General features: G+C 37.6%; 1 protein-coding gene across 1 annotated transcript; it reads right to left on the bottom strand.

Annotated features, from left to right (window-relative positions):
* Positions 1–6,468: 6,468 nt before the first annotated feature.
* Positions 6,469–14,693, bottom strand: slc22a4 (solute carrier family 22 member 4). Its single transcript, XM_023429456.2, has 10 exons — positions 14,175–14,693; positions 13,462–13,565; positions 13,206–13,360; positions 12,669–12,840; positions 11,516–11,642; positions 11,093–11,193; positions 10,687–10,901; positions 8,143–8,325; positions 7,467–7,602; positions 6,469–6,924 (listed from the first exon to the last, which is right to left on the bottom strand). The coding sequence occupies exons 1-10, from the start codon at positions 14,580–14,582 to the stop codon at positions 6,846–6,848; spliced, it is 1,680 nt and encodes a 559-aa protein (XP_023285224.1). The 5' UTR covers positions 14,583–14,693; the 3' UTR covers positions 6,469–6,845.
* Positions 14,694–15,645: the final 952 nt, after the last annotated feature.

Genomic DNA, 15,645 nt, shown 5'->3' with positions numbered 1-15,645 from the left:
AATATGGCGGGTCTTGGCATGGAGTAATTTACCTGCTGGGTTGAAAACAACTTCTTCATTACTCCTAGAATATTACCTCACACTTTAGTTGGCAGTGTTTAAAAGGTTTTCCACATAACAACAGCCAATATATATGTCAGAGTGTATTAGGGATGTGTGTCACAGTAAAGTTTATCTGAATAAGCAGATACTTGCACAGCTGACAGAGCGCTGTAAACATCCCACAAGGAATGAGCTACAGCCGTTCCAAACTATGAGGTGTGTCTGTTATTGAACAGAGTTGACACGCTCTTTGTTCTATGACACAGGAAACGCTTAATAATTATCTCAGTGAAAACCTCCCTGTGAATGCCCCAACTTCCCTCCTGTTGGTGTTTAAAGTATGTAATATGTTTAAGCCAACATGCAACATCTACATCTAAGTTCACGGCATTAAAATCATTTCTAATATCAGGACTGAGTCAAGTCAGTTCCCCATTTGCCTGAAATGACCTTTCAGTGGGAATGTCTTTGTGCTTACTATGCCATCTGCTGTGGGTGTGGTCACAGGTGAGGCCAAGTGGAAAGTCATAGCAACAACAGCTAAAGCAAAAAACAGGAAGGAAACAAAGAGCGATGATGCTGAATATGCGGGCTGCGTGACCTGTTCAAAAACATAACAAAGATTTTTATTAATTTAAGTTAGGAAAGCGTGCATTCATGTGGTTCAACAAGTGGCCTGCTGAAGTTCTCACCTTACCTCACCTCACTTAACTAGCACAGACAGTATTGCTGAGATTACACACGACTGTCTACCACAAGCTGTAATGTGGCTTGTCAGTCTTGGTAATAAAACACCCTCCAGTTTTTATGATACTTACTACAAGTTGGAAAAAAATTCTTCTTTTTGCTTGCAACACCCTTCCACACCAAAAAGGAGAATTTTGAAAAAATGCATGTTGGGCTCTTTGTGCTTTCTGAGAAAACAGTTTTATTGTAGCAACACTTTACTATTTCAGGCCTCGCTGCAAAAATTGTTACATGATAAACTCTGGGTGAGCAGCTCTAAATTTTCATGAGATAAACAGTGCCTCAAATTCATGATCAATCATCCAGACACCATTGCCTCATGTTGATGCCACAAGATCCTGAACCCAAAACTCCCACGTGTGATTTACAGGGATGCATGGAGGACTAAATTACATAACTAAGAGGTCAACTCATGTGCAGCTTAGAGCCCATTCTTTAATCTATAACATTCAGATAAGAGAAATAAAACTACAAAAATACATGATGCAATTAAAGAAAACTGCTGAGTCAAGGGCCTTACAGTTTCTCCGTTAGGTTCTGGCTTACAGTGTGTGACCTGCTATAAAGGACAGGCTCGATTTCTTATAAATCACGTGACTTGAAGGAAAGACTTGCCATGCAGTTCCACCATCTGACCAGCAGGTGGTGCTACACACAGGGGATGCTAGGGCATTTCTGAGAAACCTGCCTCGAGTTGGGAAATCCAATTCTAGGTTTTATAGTCTCCTCATCCCCTCCCAGTCCTGGCTGAGCTGCACCACAAATATTTTGACATTACCCCTTACAGTAGCAGCCAGATTAACCATGAAATTTACAAAAAATCATAAGACATGTTTTTATTAGGACTTTTCTATTAGGACTACTTTTCCTTCAGGGCACTGAATCAGCTAGATTCCACTGGATGAATTGACCACTGGAGTGGAGAAGAGCTGAAAGACGACGGTTTCCTCTTGTCTGTCAGATCAGAATTGCAAACGACTTTTTGTTTTAGACTCCTCAGAGTGCAGGATGGGTGGGGTTCACAGTGTCACGACAGCTGTGCTGAGTGCTAGATAAGTTGGCAATCACAGGAATAGCACCGTCAACAAGTCATATAACCTAATAATCCAAGTGCACTGAAATGGAGCAAAAATTAGACCTAATTGCTAATGTTGTCACTGGGACAACATACCACAAAATATATGTGACATTGTCTTAAACAAGGCTATTTACTTACTACAGGGTGTTTTTTTGTTTTTTTTTAAGTCTACTGATTTACTAGATCACTCGTAACTAGTTTCTGACAACTAGAAATTCAACAATGAGCTGTGATGGCTTTCACATCTACTTATCCCTGACCATCTGTGTGAATCTGTGGCAGCCTGCTATCTATCTTTTTCCTTTGCAGTCGTTACATCTCCTCCAGTAACTGATCATAACTGATAACGAGATAGACACTCAGTGTCACAAAACAGATTGCATGGAAACCAGACAAAGGCATGCCAAAACATTTATATGCCGTGACAGACAAACAGACACACACACACACACATAGGCCTACTGTTGAAGTTGAAATTCATCAAGTATCTTTTAGTCATCTTTGAATGTCTCTTGGAGGTTATTTTGTGTGCAAGATTTGTGCCATGTGATGGTATGGGGAAGTGTGTTTTAAGTTTGTGATATCTTTTGCACTAATGTGACACTTGTTTGTGCTGCTCAAAGGTGCTGTTATGTAAAGCCCCCCCCCCCCCCCCCCCCCTGCGGCTGGTTGAGTTCAAAGTAGATCAAATTTCACCGCCCCAGATTAGAAGATTAATTTCCGGTTTGTACTGTAGGACTCTCATTCAACAGCGCTGCAGGGTCACTGGTCTACTCTTCTCTATATACACTCACACATAAGCAAATTCCAACTGTAGATGTGTGAAAAGCTGAGTTTCATGGTAAGCATATAACAAAAAAGGCAGGTATCCAGTGAATCATTTACACTGAAACCTCAATACTTCCTTTTTCACATGCATCAACAGAACACAAGTGCCAGATAAGCGTGTCATGGGTCATGCTGTTTATATCGAGGTCTTTAATGCCATCTAGTGGTTATTCTTGATACAGTGTTTATCTAAATGTGGACCAATGGTGACATCTGGTGTTCCCTCATGAAATCTAATTTTTTTTTCTCTTTTGTTCAAACAGACTTCAGTTCAGTCGTCGTAAGGAATGAGTTATAGAAAAAGTATTTAAGACCTTAACTTCAATAAAAGAAGTAAAGTATAGCGTCAGTGTGCTTGAGTGACAAAACTAAAGGACTTGTTTTTAAGCTTGGTCGATTCCAGATTGTTTAATTATTTGAGTGCTAATATTTAAACAGTATTTCAATGATGTAGCCGGTACTCGCACTTCGCTTAGTATTTCCATTTCATGCTACTGCATACTGTAACTTTACTGCACTACATTTATCCTAGCATTTTTAGATAGATAGATAGATAGATAGATAGATAGATAGATAGATAGATAGATAGATGGATGCATACTTTATTTATCCCCTAGGGAAAATTCATGTGTCCATTAGCTCATTGATGATAATAATAATAATAATAATAATAACGAAAACGGTTAATAACTTCATTGATGAAAGTTTTACATACACAAGAGTAGTTTATTAAATATGATGCACTGTCCTAGATGAAACTACTAAATGTAAGCAGGCATACATAAGGATTTTGCTTCCGCCTAAGCCTGTTCAGTCACTACTTAAAACATAGATCGTTGACTTTGACTTGATTGGTTTTTTTTTTACCGTTTATATTGCTTATATTTACTGTATTATGCGTGATGACTGAATACAAAATACTTCAAAACTCCAAAGTTCAAGCAATAGCATATAAAATATGCATGGACAAACTACAACAGTAAAATGATACGAATATATTAATACATCAGTGAGATCGAGTAATATAATATGTCATAGTGTAACACTCACAGGGACCATTTTATGTATTATGGGTACTTTTATTTTGTACACTTCAAGAACGTTTTGCTGATAATACTAACATTACATTAAATTGTAATGGGGTATTTCTTTATACTGTAGTATTGTTACTTTTTACTTCAGCAGGCTAAATTATCTGAATTCTCCACCCACCACGGTTTACTAATCAGTTGGGTAGTTTAAGCTATCAACATCTGCTTTTTTTTTTTTATGAGATCATTTCCTGTTTTGAATAAGGGGTGGAAGAAGTACTCAGAACCTTTAAGTAGGTGAAACAAAACCACTAGTTGAATCTTTAACATTGAGCTGCATTTTCATCAAGTTCATCAGCAAGTTTCATCATCAACTTTATCATGTTTTTAGTGTAAAATCTCATGAGTAACTATAGACATCCAATAAATGTAGTACAGTAAAAATAGGCACATTTCCCTCTAAAATGTAAGAGAAGAAGCACGAAGTGGCATAAAATGGAAAAAGTCAAGTTAAATGCAAGATCCTTAATTGCTTTCCTAAAAAGCACGGTAGGCCTATATCTTACTCCTGTGATAGGAGCACACTAATCTATTAAAGATATACAATTGTACAGTAGATAAGTTTTCGAAATAAATGTGAATAATCACTTGGTATACAATACACTACTAAAAAGATTACGTTATCTAAGCCGTGGGCGCGTTTGGCGCCATCTGGCGGATATTTATGATAGTGTTTATTTACGTTTTAGCTACTGTTACCGTTACAGTTGTGAAGTGGGGACTGGTCTGGGAATAGCGACTTAAAAACCTGTTAACGGTCTCAGACCGGGCTCACTCCCATTGACTAGGCATTTAAACTAATGCCAGTTAACTAGACTCATGTTGTTATTTGGCTTGTTTCAGCTTGCTCAAACTGAGCTTCAGTCCTTTTCCTGTCTTCAAGTACATATGTAGGATATCTGTGTGTGTGTCTATATATATATATATATATACTTCTTATATGTGTGTGTGTGTGTGTGTGTGTGTGTGTGTGTATATATATAAAAACATTTAAGAGCAAGATGTAAACAGATGTAAACAGACATTAAGTGTCTCTAACAGGAATAGGAAAAAAAAAAAGAAAAGAGAAGAAAAGAGATGATTAGCCAACTGTAGGTTGGATACGAAAACGACTTTAAAACATAATTATAGATCAATAGTGCTGCATTGCCTTTCAAAAACCACATTTCACAAGGTTATTTCTACGTTATAAAAATAGGTGGAGTTTAAATTGGGAAACATCATAACTATCTCCATCTTGGTCGGTAAATCTACATTTTACGGTTTAAAATAAAGAGAAAACTCACCTTCGATGGCTTCCATCACTTATTCCATATGGAGGTTACATTATAGAAGTTAATCCATCCACAAACACGGCAGACGTTGGACAAACTGAACAAAGAAGCAAACGGCTGGGTCTCGGTTCCAGTGCAGTAGCCTGTGCTTTCACTTTTGCTTCAGTCAAGAAGCCTTCAGGCGAAAATCAGCAACATAAACACTGCCGCAGTAACTCCCAGCCACAGCTGCTGCGGGGTGCGCCAGCAGAGCCCAGATCAGTTTACCAACGGCCCCTACATTACAAAATGAAAACAGCGACTGCATGTTTTTTTTGTTGAGATGCAACGTTTTAACTAAAAAAAACTAACGCAAAAACGTCTCCGCATATTTACATTTGAAGAGGTAGGTTGCCTTGCAGATTTAAAGTGAAAGTGAAATGACTGAGTGGACTTTCCAGGGAAACAGATGACGCATCAACTCCAGGCTATACTGTTGTGCTTCCCCTTAACATTCAAAGAATTGCCTTTATGTGTAGATATGATGCAAAGAACCTTTTGAGCCCATTTTGATAAAAAAAACAGTTTACTGCTACATGCCCACACATGCATGTCTGAGAGAATCCAGCTGTTGCTGCAGAGGGACAGACTGCTGGAACACCTGAGGCCTTGTCTCTGCAAGTTGAACCGGTTGGAACCAGTGTTTGTTTTTTTCCCTGTTTTTTCGGTTTTTGTCATTTTGCAAAGAATTATATGTACTTTTTATATTATGAAGAGAGGTTTTACCTTTTTGATCAAAGTTTTGGTTACATATTTTGTTCACTGTCTCAGTGCTGAAGAAAGTATACAAGCTACAGATTTGAATCAACAGTTTCATCTTCACTGTGTATGATATTAGACTTTGATGCATTAAGCGACTCTACACAGATGTTAAAAAGCAGTTTCAACCTGTTATAAATCCGCATGTTTATAGCAATAAGAAATCAGCACAGGCTAATTCGTGCAGGTTTCCATTATTAAGCATTTCATTTTATAGTCTTCTTTTATAATATAGAAAAATGCAGCTTGATGATGCGTATAACAAATAATACTATCGCTTAAAACTGGGAATAAATGTGTACTAAATACAACAAAATACAACTCCTTTGTTTGGACATGAAAAATGTTTCTTCTGCATTTTAATAGGAATATCTTTTGTAGATGGATGTAAAATGGTTATCTAGTATTGACAATGTTGTACATGGCAACATGCTGAAATACTGATTCATATAATTAATACAATTGCATCAGAGTTATGAATATATGTGGTTGTCTTGTTTTCCTGTCGTTAAATATCTAAATTCTAAATAAATCTAAATTCTATTCTGTCCCATTTGATCTTATTCAGATGTTATTATTCATTCATTATTCATGTTTACAAAAAAAACCCTTATTTGAAACGTAGTGCTTTATTATCATTTATTTATCATTTATATAATATTGGAAAAATTCACATGATTTAACAGATAAAACTTAAGTCCCTCAGTTGAAAAATACAAAGACACACAATACAATTAAAAACATGCTGAGTCTCCTATTTTCTGTATCATGGCACAGGGTATGCAGTTAGAGATTGATTTATTGATACATTGATAAAAAATGATTTACAACATGCTTTACAATAAGTTAAGTAAGTTACAAATACAGTAACGATCTATCATTTTTCCAAAAAAAAAAACATATGTAGAACCGAACAGCTTCAGAGAAAAAAAAAAAGTCACTTGAAGTCTTGTTATAGTCTGTGATCATCAAACAACTAAAAACTAATTACAACTTGGATTCTTTACTCTGATATTCAGCCGTGCTCTCCTCATTTTCAGCTTCCTTAGCTTTTTTTCCTCTTTTCCTGTTTGAACATTGAGATAATATTTAGAACAGTGTGAAAGTAAAGAGTGAGATCCAAGCTTACAGGTCAACCATAGCTTTCTTTGGGACAATGTGAAACTACTTGGCATCTCGCATATATGAGAGCAACACAATAATCAGTGATTAAATGTTTTTTTATGAAAGAGTTTACAAAGTACCAGTAACTGTAACATGAGACACTGTAACATAAAAAGAGAAATAAGAAATAAGAAAGTGAAATAGTAACTATATCAATTTTGTGTCTGCCCTCTGTTGTAAAGTTAAACCAAGCCATGTAAATCATCATACAATAATATATAACCAATATAACCAATAATAATCGGGAATATAATGTCAAAAATATCATATAGTAGTGTAAGAAGACTCGGGATGTGTCACTGAAGCAATTTGTTAAAATTTGAACTGTCAGTAGTTGAAAGCTGAGTCAAAGGTAAAGCTGTGACCTCTACAGTTGCTCCATCTGTGTAATTAGTGAAAGGCCGTGGCCAATAAATGTACAGTATGTTCAGTGTGTAAACTCACCTGCAAATCTGTGGCATTTGTGACATGGTCTCTGGCAAGGGGTTCCCAAAAGTTTCTGGCAGCAGGAGACATGAGAGGGCACCGCCAATGGCTAAACCACCCATCAGCATGTATGGAAGATCCTTGATGTATTGTCCTGCAAAGAAAGAAAAGAACACCATGAGAAAGGCAGAGGAATTTAACATCTGGAGGTGCACCTCTGATAAAAAAAAACCCTTTATTTCCTACTTCCTGTACAGTGATTGTTGACAGAAATAAGAAACCTAGCTAGTTTGTGGGAAACTAAATAGAGATTAATGCAAGAGATTTTACCTAGGGATTTCTTACTGACTTAAGCTGCAAATAAGTTTCTTGATTAATAATCATTTAGTCTATATGTGACCATGAGTTTAAAATCTTGAGATATTCAATTTACTGTCATATATGACAAAGACAAACATCAAACTCTCACATGTGAGAAGCTGAAACCAGAGAACATTTGGCATTTTTACTTGAAAAATGACTGCAATGATTAAGTGATTGATCTATGATGATTGTTGATTAATTTTGTTGATTAATTGCAGTGATTGACTAACCAATCACTGCAGCTCCATACTCCAGAAATAATAAAACACTGCTAGGCTATTGCTAGTAGTGTTGACTAAATGCTAAAAATACAAAAACTAAATGTACTTACCTAGGTAAAGGATAAAGGGGGAGATGATGGTTCCAATACGAGCAGCCATGGAGCAACACCCCATTGCTGAATTTCTAATAACCGTTGGGAAGAGCTCGGATGTGACGGCATACACCACACAAAATGCAGATGTGATGCCAAACTTCCCCAGCATCTCAAGAAACACAGCCACACCTGGTAAATCTAAGGAAATTAAGAAATGATAATAACTTTAATTACAGCAAATACTGAAGTCCAATAAAGGAGTTTTTCCTCCAGTTCGCTTAATATGTTTTTTAGCTATGCTAGTGGCAACCCTGATAGGTCAGTCGATCAGTCTACCACTTCGGTGACGGCTAAATTATATAATATATCATTGTCATGAAATATTATACAGACATTCATGGCTTCCAGGATGAATCCTAAGGATTCCGGTGATCCCCTTTTCATGTAGCACCACCATGAGGTTCACATTTGTGGTTTGAACTGAATATCTCAGCATCTAATGGAAGCTCATTTATCTCTGTCACAGTATGAACTATGATAACTTTGGTGATCCCCTAAATTTTTCCTCTAGTGCCATCATCGGATGAAAATATTTATTTGTCCAAAGCTTTGGTTTATGACAAATGTGGGAGAAAAATTCATTGGTTGTAGATGTAAATGGTTTCTTCTGAGAAATTACATATGTACTCTGATGTTCATTGTATTCTGTATCGATGGGAACTGTGTAACTATATAACCTCATACTCAATGTGTCATATCGTGTACGTTTTTAGATGCCCCCACTAGCCCAACTGAGGAGAGAGTCTGTGAGTGTGTAAAAACAGGAAAAACTTTGGGAAAACAGGAAACTAGGTGGAGAACAAAAAATACAATAAAAGTGGATACTAAAACTGAGCTCTTTGATCATGGCTAGACATTTGCAGGCAATGTGCATCCTGTCGCACTCACACACTCTGATGTCCTTAGCCGGCAGGTGGAAGATAAGACTATGTTATCACCTATAATACATACTCATAATACATAGTTCCAAAATGACAGCTATGTAACTGGACTGGACTAAGCACATGTGACATATGGGGGTTCTTCTCTTCCAACAGCGGTCAGGCCTTCTGGTGATGGCTAAACAATGTAGTTTATTTCAGTTTGTTTGAATTTGTTAAAACTAAGCTATGTGGCAAGCAAGTGGGTCTGCTGAGATACTTTAAGTGCAACAGAATGAGCGAGGTTTTGAAAAAACATAATACTATGACATACATGATACTACTGGGCTGAACAGACTGATCAAGAGGGCCAGCTCTGTTCTGGGATCTCTCACCCCGTGCAGGACACTCTGACAGCACTGAGCCGCTCCTTCAGTGACAGGCTGCTGCACCCACAGTGTGTGAAGGAGAGATACCGCAGGTCTATCCTTCCTGATGCTGTCAGACTTTACGACAAACACTGCACTCATTGACCTCACACACCAAAGACTACCATGTGCAATACAAGTGATCTGCTGCTACTTTTTCTATTTTGTATCTTGTATGGTTAGTATTTAATTGCACATATGATATTATATATTTTTATTTTATTATTTATCTAATCTTAAGTATTTGTTTCCAGTCATTTGGCAATCTGTTTTTCTTTGTTTGTACTGTTCACTTTGATGTTGTGACCCTGCAAATTTCCCCACTGTGGGATTAATAAAGAAATATCTTATCTTATCTTACCTTATCTTATGTCAAACCTCTCAGTTTAGTGTCAACAACTTGGCTGGGTCATCGTGACCTAGTGTTGCCCAGGAAGGGAGAGGAGGAGACTGAGCATAATACATAAATTAAAAATATAATCCTTCTTTGCATGGAAACCAGGCGGCCCAAGCAAACCAACAGATGCACCCTCCAAATGTCAGTATATATGGATAGGTTTTCTTCTGTCTGTTTTTTTTTTTAATGTAGAATGTCTGCTTGACTTTGTTTGTATACATGTTTTGTTGCAGATAAACTTCTAGTAAAATTCTCAAACTCTCCATGTGCCACATGAATCCTCGTCTACACTTGATTTTAATTCACCAATTTAGAGGTTAGGTTTCTGTGGTACCTCAAACAGATCGGGGACCTGATTTAGTTTCAGTTGTAAGAGGTGCGGCTTTAAAACCTCAAGTTTGCTGAGTACCAAGAAAACCACCAAGCCAAACAACTGCAATACTAATGACATTGCCATCAGCCATTATGAGCTGTAATTGTGAACAAGTTCATATGCTGACATTAGCTGACATCTTCCTCACTCTCCTGTTAGTTTGTTGCATCTGTTAGCAACGAATCAGACCTTTCTCGGTTTATTAGTGCATGGAGTTAGGTGAAGTCTTGCATACTTCCACCCAATTTCAATCTAACCAACCAGAATAACTGCGTGTGCAAGGACTTTATGTGGTTCTTACATTTTTGGTGACAAAATCTGACTGTATTTTATTAGTATATCGATGATGATGTTAACTTATTTGCCCACCTGTGTTGACTACTGATTTTAAAGTTCAATTACTCGCCAACCTGCTTGAGGAGCTAAAAATCTGAGCATTACCTATTGGAATGAGGTGAACACAGAGGATCATAACGCCTCCGAAGAAGAGTGAAGAGCACTGGCAGAAGTGCCTGGAGCAGTGCTGGAGCAGTAACAAGGCAATTATGTAAGCCGGCACCTCAGTCAAAGCAGAAAGGAAGCAGTTGAAGTAAGGATCTCCATGCAGGTTTGAAGTGTTGAGGATCAAAGCATAGTAACTGATGGTGATGACGATCCTGCAGAGACATTCAGAACAGTAAATTGTAATTGAAATTGAGATCTGGAGACACAAAATGCGAAACCAAAAGCCAATGTAAGAATTATCTTGTATATCCTACACTTTTTGATTTTCATTTGAGCATGGCCTGTGAATGAAGGTTTTACTGTCTTATGGTTTATGTAATGTAGGAGGAAATCGTAGACATACCACAGAATTGAACACAGTAACGTAATACAGAAGATATTGCAGCTGCGCAGGATGACCAAAATGTTGTATTTCTTATCTTTAGCAGCCAATGCATCTTCAACCTGGGAAAACAAGAAGGAAAGGTTCCAACAATGAACAATTCAATCCGCAATATGTGGAAAGGAAACATGAGCCCTGCCACGCAGAGACATAGCATGATATTGTAGAGTTGGATTATTCGTATACCTATACAGACTCTTAAGACAGTATGTGGTGTAATGAGTCACTCAACAAAACATGCTGAGCTGAAATGCAACACTGAGCAAGAGATGACAGGAACAATGCTTTAAACAATAAAAACAATACATTACATTGCATTTTAAGATCTCTGAGGCACATATAATTAATGTGTATCACATGTTTAAACTTAAATCATAAACTCACCTCAGCTTGTGTAAAAATGGGCTCTGGAGGCTCTATGTTATTTTCCTTGGCAGCATTTCTCAGTATGGCCTCAGCCTCCTTGACACGTCCCCGAGCAAGCAGCCAGCGAGGAGACTCTGGGATTAACCTGGAGAGTTGAAACGTAGAGATACAATGATACAGACGAAAGCATCATATTTGCTGTGTACACCATCTAATTTTATAGATCACCGAACTACTGGCCCCCATTTGGGACTCTCTCATCCACTGCATTTGGGATACGAGTGAATATTGGCAGTGGGAAAGTTAACCAGATGTGCAGTCACCAAAGCAATCATATCATCTTTGCACAGCGTGTAACTGCACATGGTCGAACCTGCAGTCCTAGTAGGGATTTCCTTCCTGCACCTCCCCTCTAGGGGGCAGCAAGGAGCTCATTCCACACTGAAACCTAGACAAGCCCCACAAAGGTGAGATTTATACTATACAGGAAGCATTTTAAAACAGTATGATTTGTTTTTACAAGAGACAAGCGTTCCATTATCATGGTTAACTGATTGGTTTTGGCAAATGCATTCTGCTTCACTTCTGACAAGGAGCAGTGCAGAGCCGCTTCTCCAAGATTTTCTAAGGGCGACGTCATTGTCTTTCATACAGCGGATGACACATTGCTAAAGAGTGCAACTAAAATAGAAACTCCCATGGTATGATTTTCAGTTATGACTTAATTGTGTTAACTTATTCTTCTTAAGTGACCGAGCGCAAATAGACATGACCAAGCTTCCGCCACCTCCTTGTTTTTTGTTTCGTTACTTTCTTGTGCAATCGGGCACTGGAAGTCTGTGAGGTTCCTACTTGCAAGTTCCTTTGCAGTATACTTATTTCTTGTACATCATCACAATAGTCAAAAAGCAAACCAACTGGTTGATTTTATTAGTTGATTACTCACAGTATTTATTGTCTGCAGCCCTCACCCCATCTTAACCAAACTTTAATCTTTACACTGAATAAACATCATTCAGCCAAGCAGCTCTCTAATGTGATACCCCCTTGATTGGCACTTTAATGGGATTGGTTTGTTAAAGCTAAGCAGGAATCTTATCAGTATCACTGTATATTGGCCGACCTTACTGAGGGACACCACCTATCAAACACAATATGTGAATATTCTCACCACCACAGTGGGATGTAGATCAGGCCACAGGCTGCCATGGGAATCAGCAGCATCCGCCAATCACGGAGGAAGTAGGCCACTGCAGGCATTACCATGTACCCCACAGCTGAAGCCATAAAAACCCCAAGCGAGCAGAAGACCACTCGGGCTTTTGGGCTTAGAATTTCTGTACCTGTGGGTGTAATAAATGAAAGGAGAATTTGGCAAAAATAAACCTGACACTCAAATGTGTTTATTGCCTGTCATTTTGATTTAAAGCAAATTTCATGTGGGACCATCAACCAAGAGCAAGAGAATATAACTTTTCAATTTGGAAGATTCTTAGAAATCAAGATAATATGCAACTAATTTGTATTAGCAAACAGCATTTTGGGAAATGTGTGATGTCATCCAGATTATCTTCAATAAAATCGCTGATGCTGGCCCTTAGTATGGACATGTGCCTATAAGTTAAAATGTTTTCAAACAGCGCTTCTCAGAGCAGGATTATTGATTTACCCTTTACAACATTAAGTGCATCCTTAATGGACAACATACCCAGCACAAATGCAATGATATAGTTGGAGAATCCCCCAGCACCCGCAAAGAAGAAAATTAAGGTGAAGATTTCCCAGCTTGGAGAGAATATCTGTGCTGTGATTGCCACAGTTTGAAGAACCATCATGATAAAGAGTGCTGGCTTCCTTCCATACCTGTATAGGAATGGTAGTTTAGTGATGAAAAAATTACATGTTTTTTTTAACAGCAACATTGGATCATTTTGTTGAAAAAACAAATTGTGTACAGGACAGACCTGTCAGACATCTGGCCTGAGAAAAATGCTCCCAGTAGCACACCAATGTAATGGATAGAGGTGGTGAGCGGACTCTTGTACCCATTCTCACATACCAAGTCCCACTGGGAAATCAGTCAGGGCAGTTAGAATGAGAAGGAAATAATTGATTATATTAACCAAGCAAAGTTAATTGGTCATTACAGACATAGGGTTTCATATTAAGAAATGTTGTTTTATTTTTGTTTTTGTGTTGTTTTTTTTTGTGAAATGCTATTTGACTAATTTTACTTAACAACTTTTTTCTTTTAGTTAAAACTATTTTCTGTATTATTATTTAATGAGAGAATACTGAGAATAAACAAGCAATAAGTATGTATTATTAACTTGAATGTTTACCCTTTGACCTTGCTTAGTGTTATTATAACTAAAGTGCTGTCATAGGCACTATAGTTTGCTTAGTTATGGACTTTGCAAACATACTACAGTGAAGTCAATGTCTGTCTGTCTGTCTGAAAAAAGGTAAACACAGCGAACTGATTAAAATACTATTAGATTATGCTGATTATCTCATAGACAAAACTAAGTTGCCTCCAGGCATGTGTTGGTTAATTATATTAAATTTCAGCTCCTTAAAACTAGGCATAGTTACAAAAAAGTTACTAAATACAATTTCTATGTGAAAACCATAAAAACATCTTTGAAGGGAAGGTAACTGATGACTTAACACTCACCTCAGTGACAATGGTTGACTGGTAGATTGCTTTGCTGTATGTCCATCCATCCAGACAACTCTCCAAAGGAATTTCACTCACATTCACATCCACATATGGGATGATTTCATTTTCAGAGTAGTTCCTGACAATTTCCAGGTTAAGCCTTGTGCAGGAGCTGCGCTTTGTAATGCCATCAACTGATTCCGACGGAATTGTCACATTTCTCCACGTCTCACTGATGCTATAGTTTTCAGGGATATAGCACTCATGAGGTGGAGTATCACCTACAAATACTATGTAGATGCCAATAAAACCATTCGGGAGGATGCTGACTGCCAGTGCTAAAAAAATCCTTAGCTGAAAAGGTCCCCAAGATCCAAGGAAAGACGTGATGCTGTCAAAGTCTCTATTTTTTAAATTGCCCATTATGTCACCAAAACCCTTGATATTTAAAAAAGAAAAAAGAAAAAGTGAGGAGATAAAACTCAAGCAGAGACTTTGTCAATACTGGAAGGCATAAGAGAGTGTGCTCTCCTGCTTTACTTTTATACGCCAGCCTCACTGGTCTGGGAGGTTACTTAGTTACATACAGTGCTGTGAAAAAATAAAACAACAAAACAAAAAAGCTTTATGCATGACCAATGGTCATGCATAATTGTTTAACGTGCTATAAAATCCTTTGAAATATATATGATTTAGATATTTTCTATTAAACTAAACTATTAAGAAAAAGCTTTGATTATATAAAATGTAAGGCAACATCAGTCAAGGAATCCTTGAAAAGGGAGTTAATCATTTTCAATCAGGTAAAACAGTAATGAAACTTGTCATTATCGATATCATATAGTGACATTTGACTTGTTTATTGCAGCTGGTTTATAAAGATAAAAAAGTTGGAACTCACTTCCTTAGGTGTTCATTTGTGAGGGGTGACCAAAGTCCTGTTGTACAACAGCTTCAGTCATTAGTGCAGCTTTGGCATAAAAATAATTAAATAAAGCTTGAAACATCAACATTTATACAGATACCTTCATTTTGTTAACAGTAGCACTTGTTTCCAACTCTGTTAAACACTGTTCATTTCTGGTTTGAATTCAACATAGCTGACACGAGTTTCAAAGCTCATTCCTGTGTGTATAGACTCTTTCAGGCATGTCACGTTACTTAAGGTTGTCATACCGGTGCAGAGTGGAGGAGGCTTTAAGTGGTTGCAAATCATCAAGGCTGGAATACCGGCTGCAGTTTTTAGATCTATATTCATTTGTCCACCTCTCCCATCTTACATCAGGTAAATTGTATTGTATGTAATGGACTAGTGTTAGTGAGCTTTAGAGGTGCTGGCGGTTGGATTTAGTTTCTGTTGGACAGAGTCAGTGTAGCTGTTTCCACCTGTTTGTAGGCTAAACTAAGAAAACCAGCTGCTGGCTGAAACCTTTTATTCTATGGGAGAGATGTTACTTTCTCATACACTTTCAAAAATGTTAAAACT

The sequence above is a fragment of the Seriola lalandi genome, unplaced genomic scaffold, assembly GCF_002814215.2.
Source record: "Seriola lalandi dorsalis isolate HSWRI2012SDOR001 ecotype SW California unplaced genomic scaffold, Sedor1 jcf7180002054893, whole genome shotgun sequence".
NCBI lineage: Eukaryota > Metazoa > Chordata > Actinopteri > Carangiformes > Carangidae > Seriola > Seriola lalandi.
The sequence above is the reverse complement of the archived record's forward strand: the minus strand, read 5'-3'. Positions and strand labels throughout refer to the sequence as shown.

Bases quoted from the DNA above. Each gene is read 5' to 3' on its own strand.
- slc22a4 (XM_023429456.2), bottom strand. From the start codon at position 14,582: ATGGGCAATTTAAAAAATAGAGACTTTGACAGCATCACGTCTTTCCTT. The intron at 13,361-13,461 runs GTCTGTCCTGTA...ATTCCTATACAG, and splicing joins TCAGGCCAGATGTCTGACAG to GTATGGAAGGAAGCCAGCAC. The intron at 11,643-12,668 runs GTGAGAATATTC...TCAACTCTCCAG, and splicing joins ATCTACATCCCACTGTGGTG to GTTAATCCCAGAGTCTCCTC.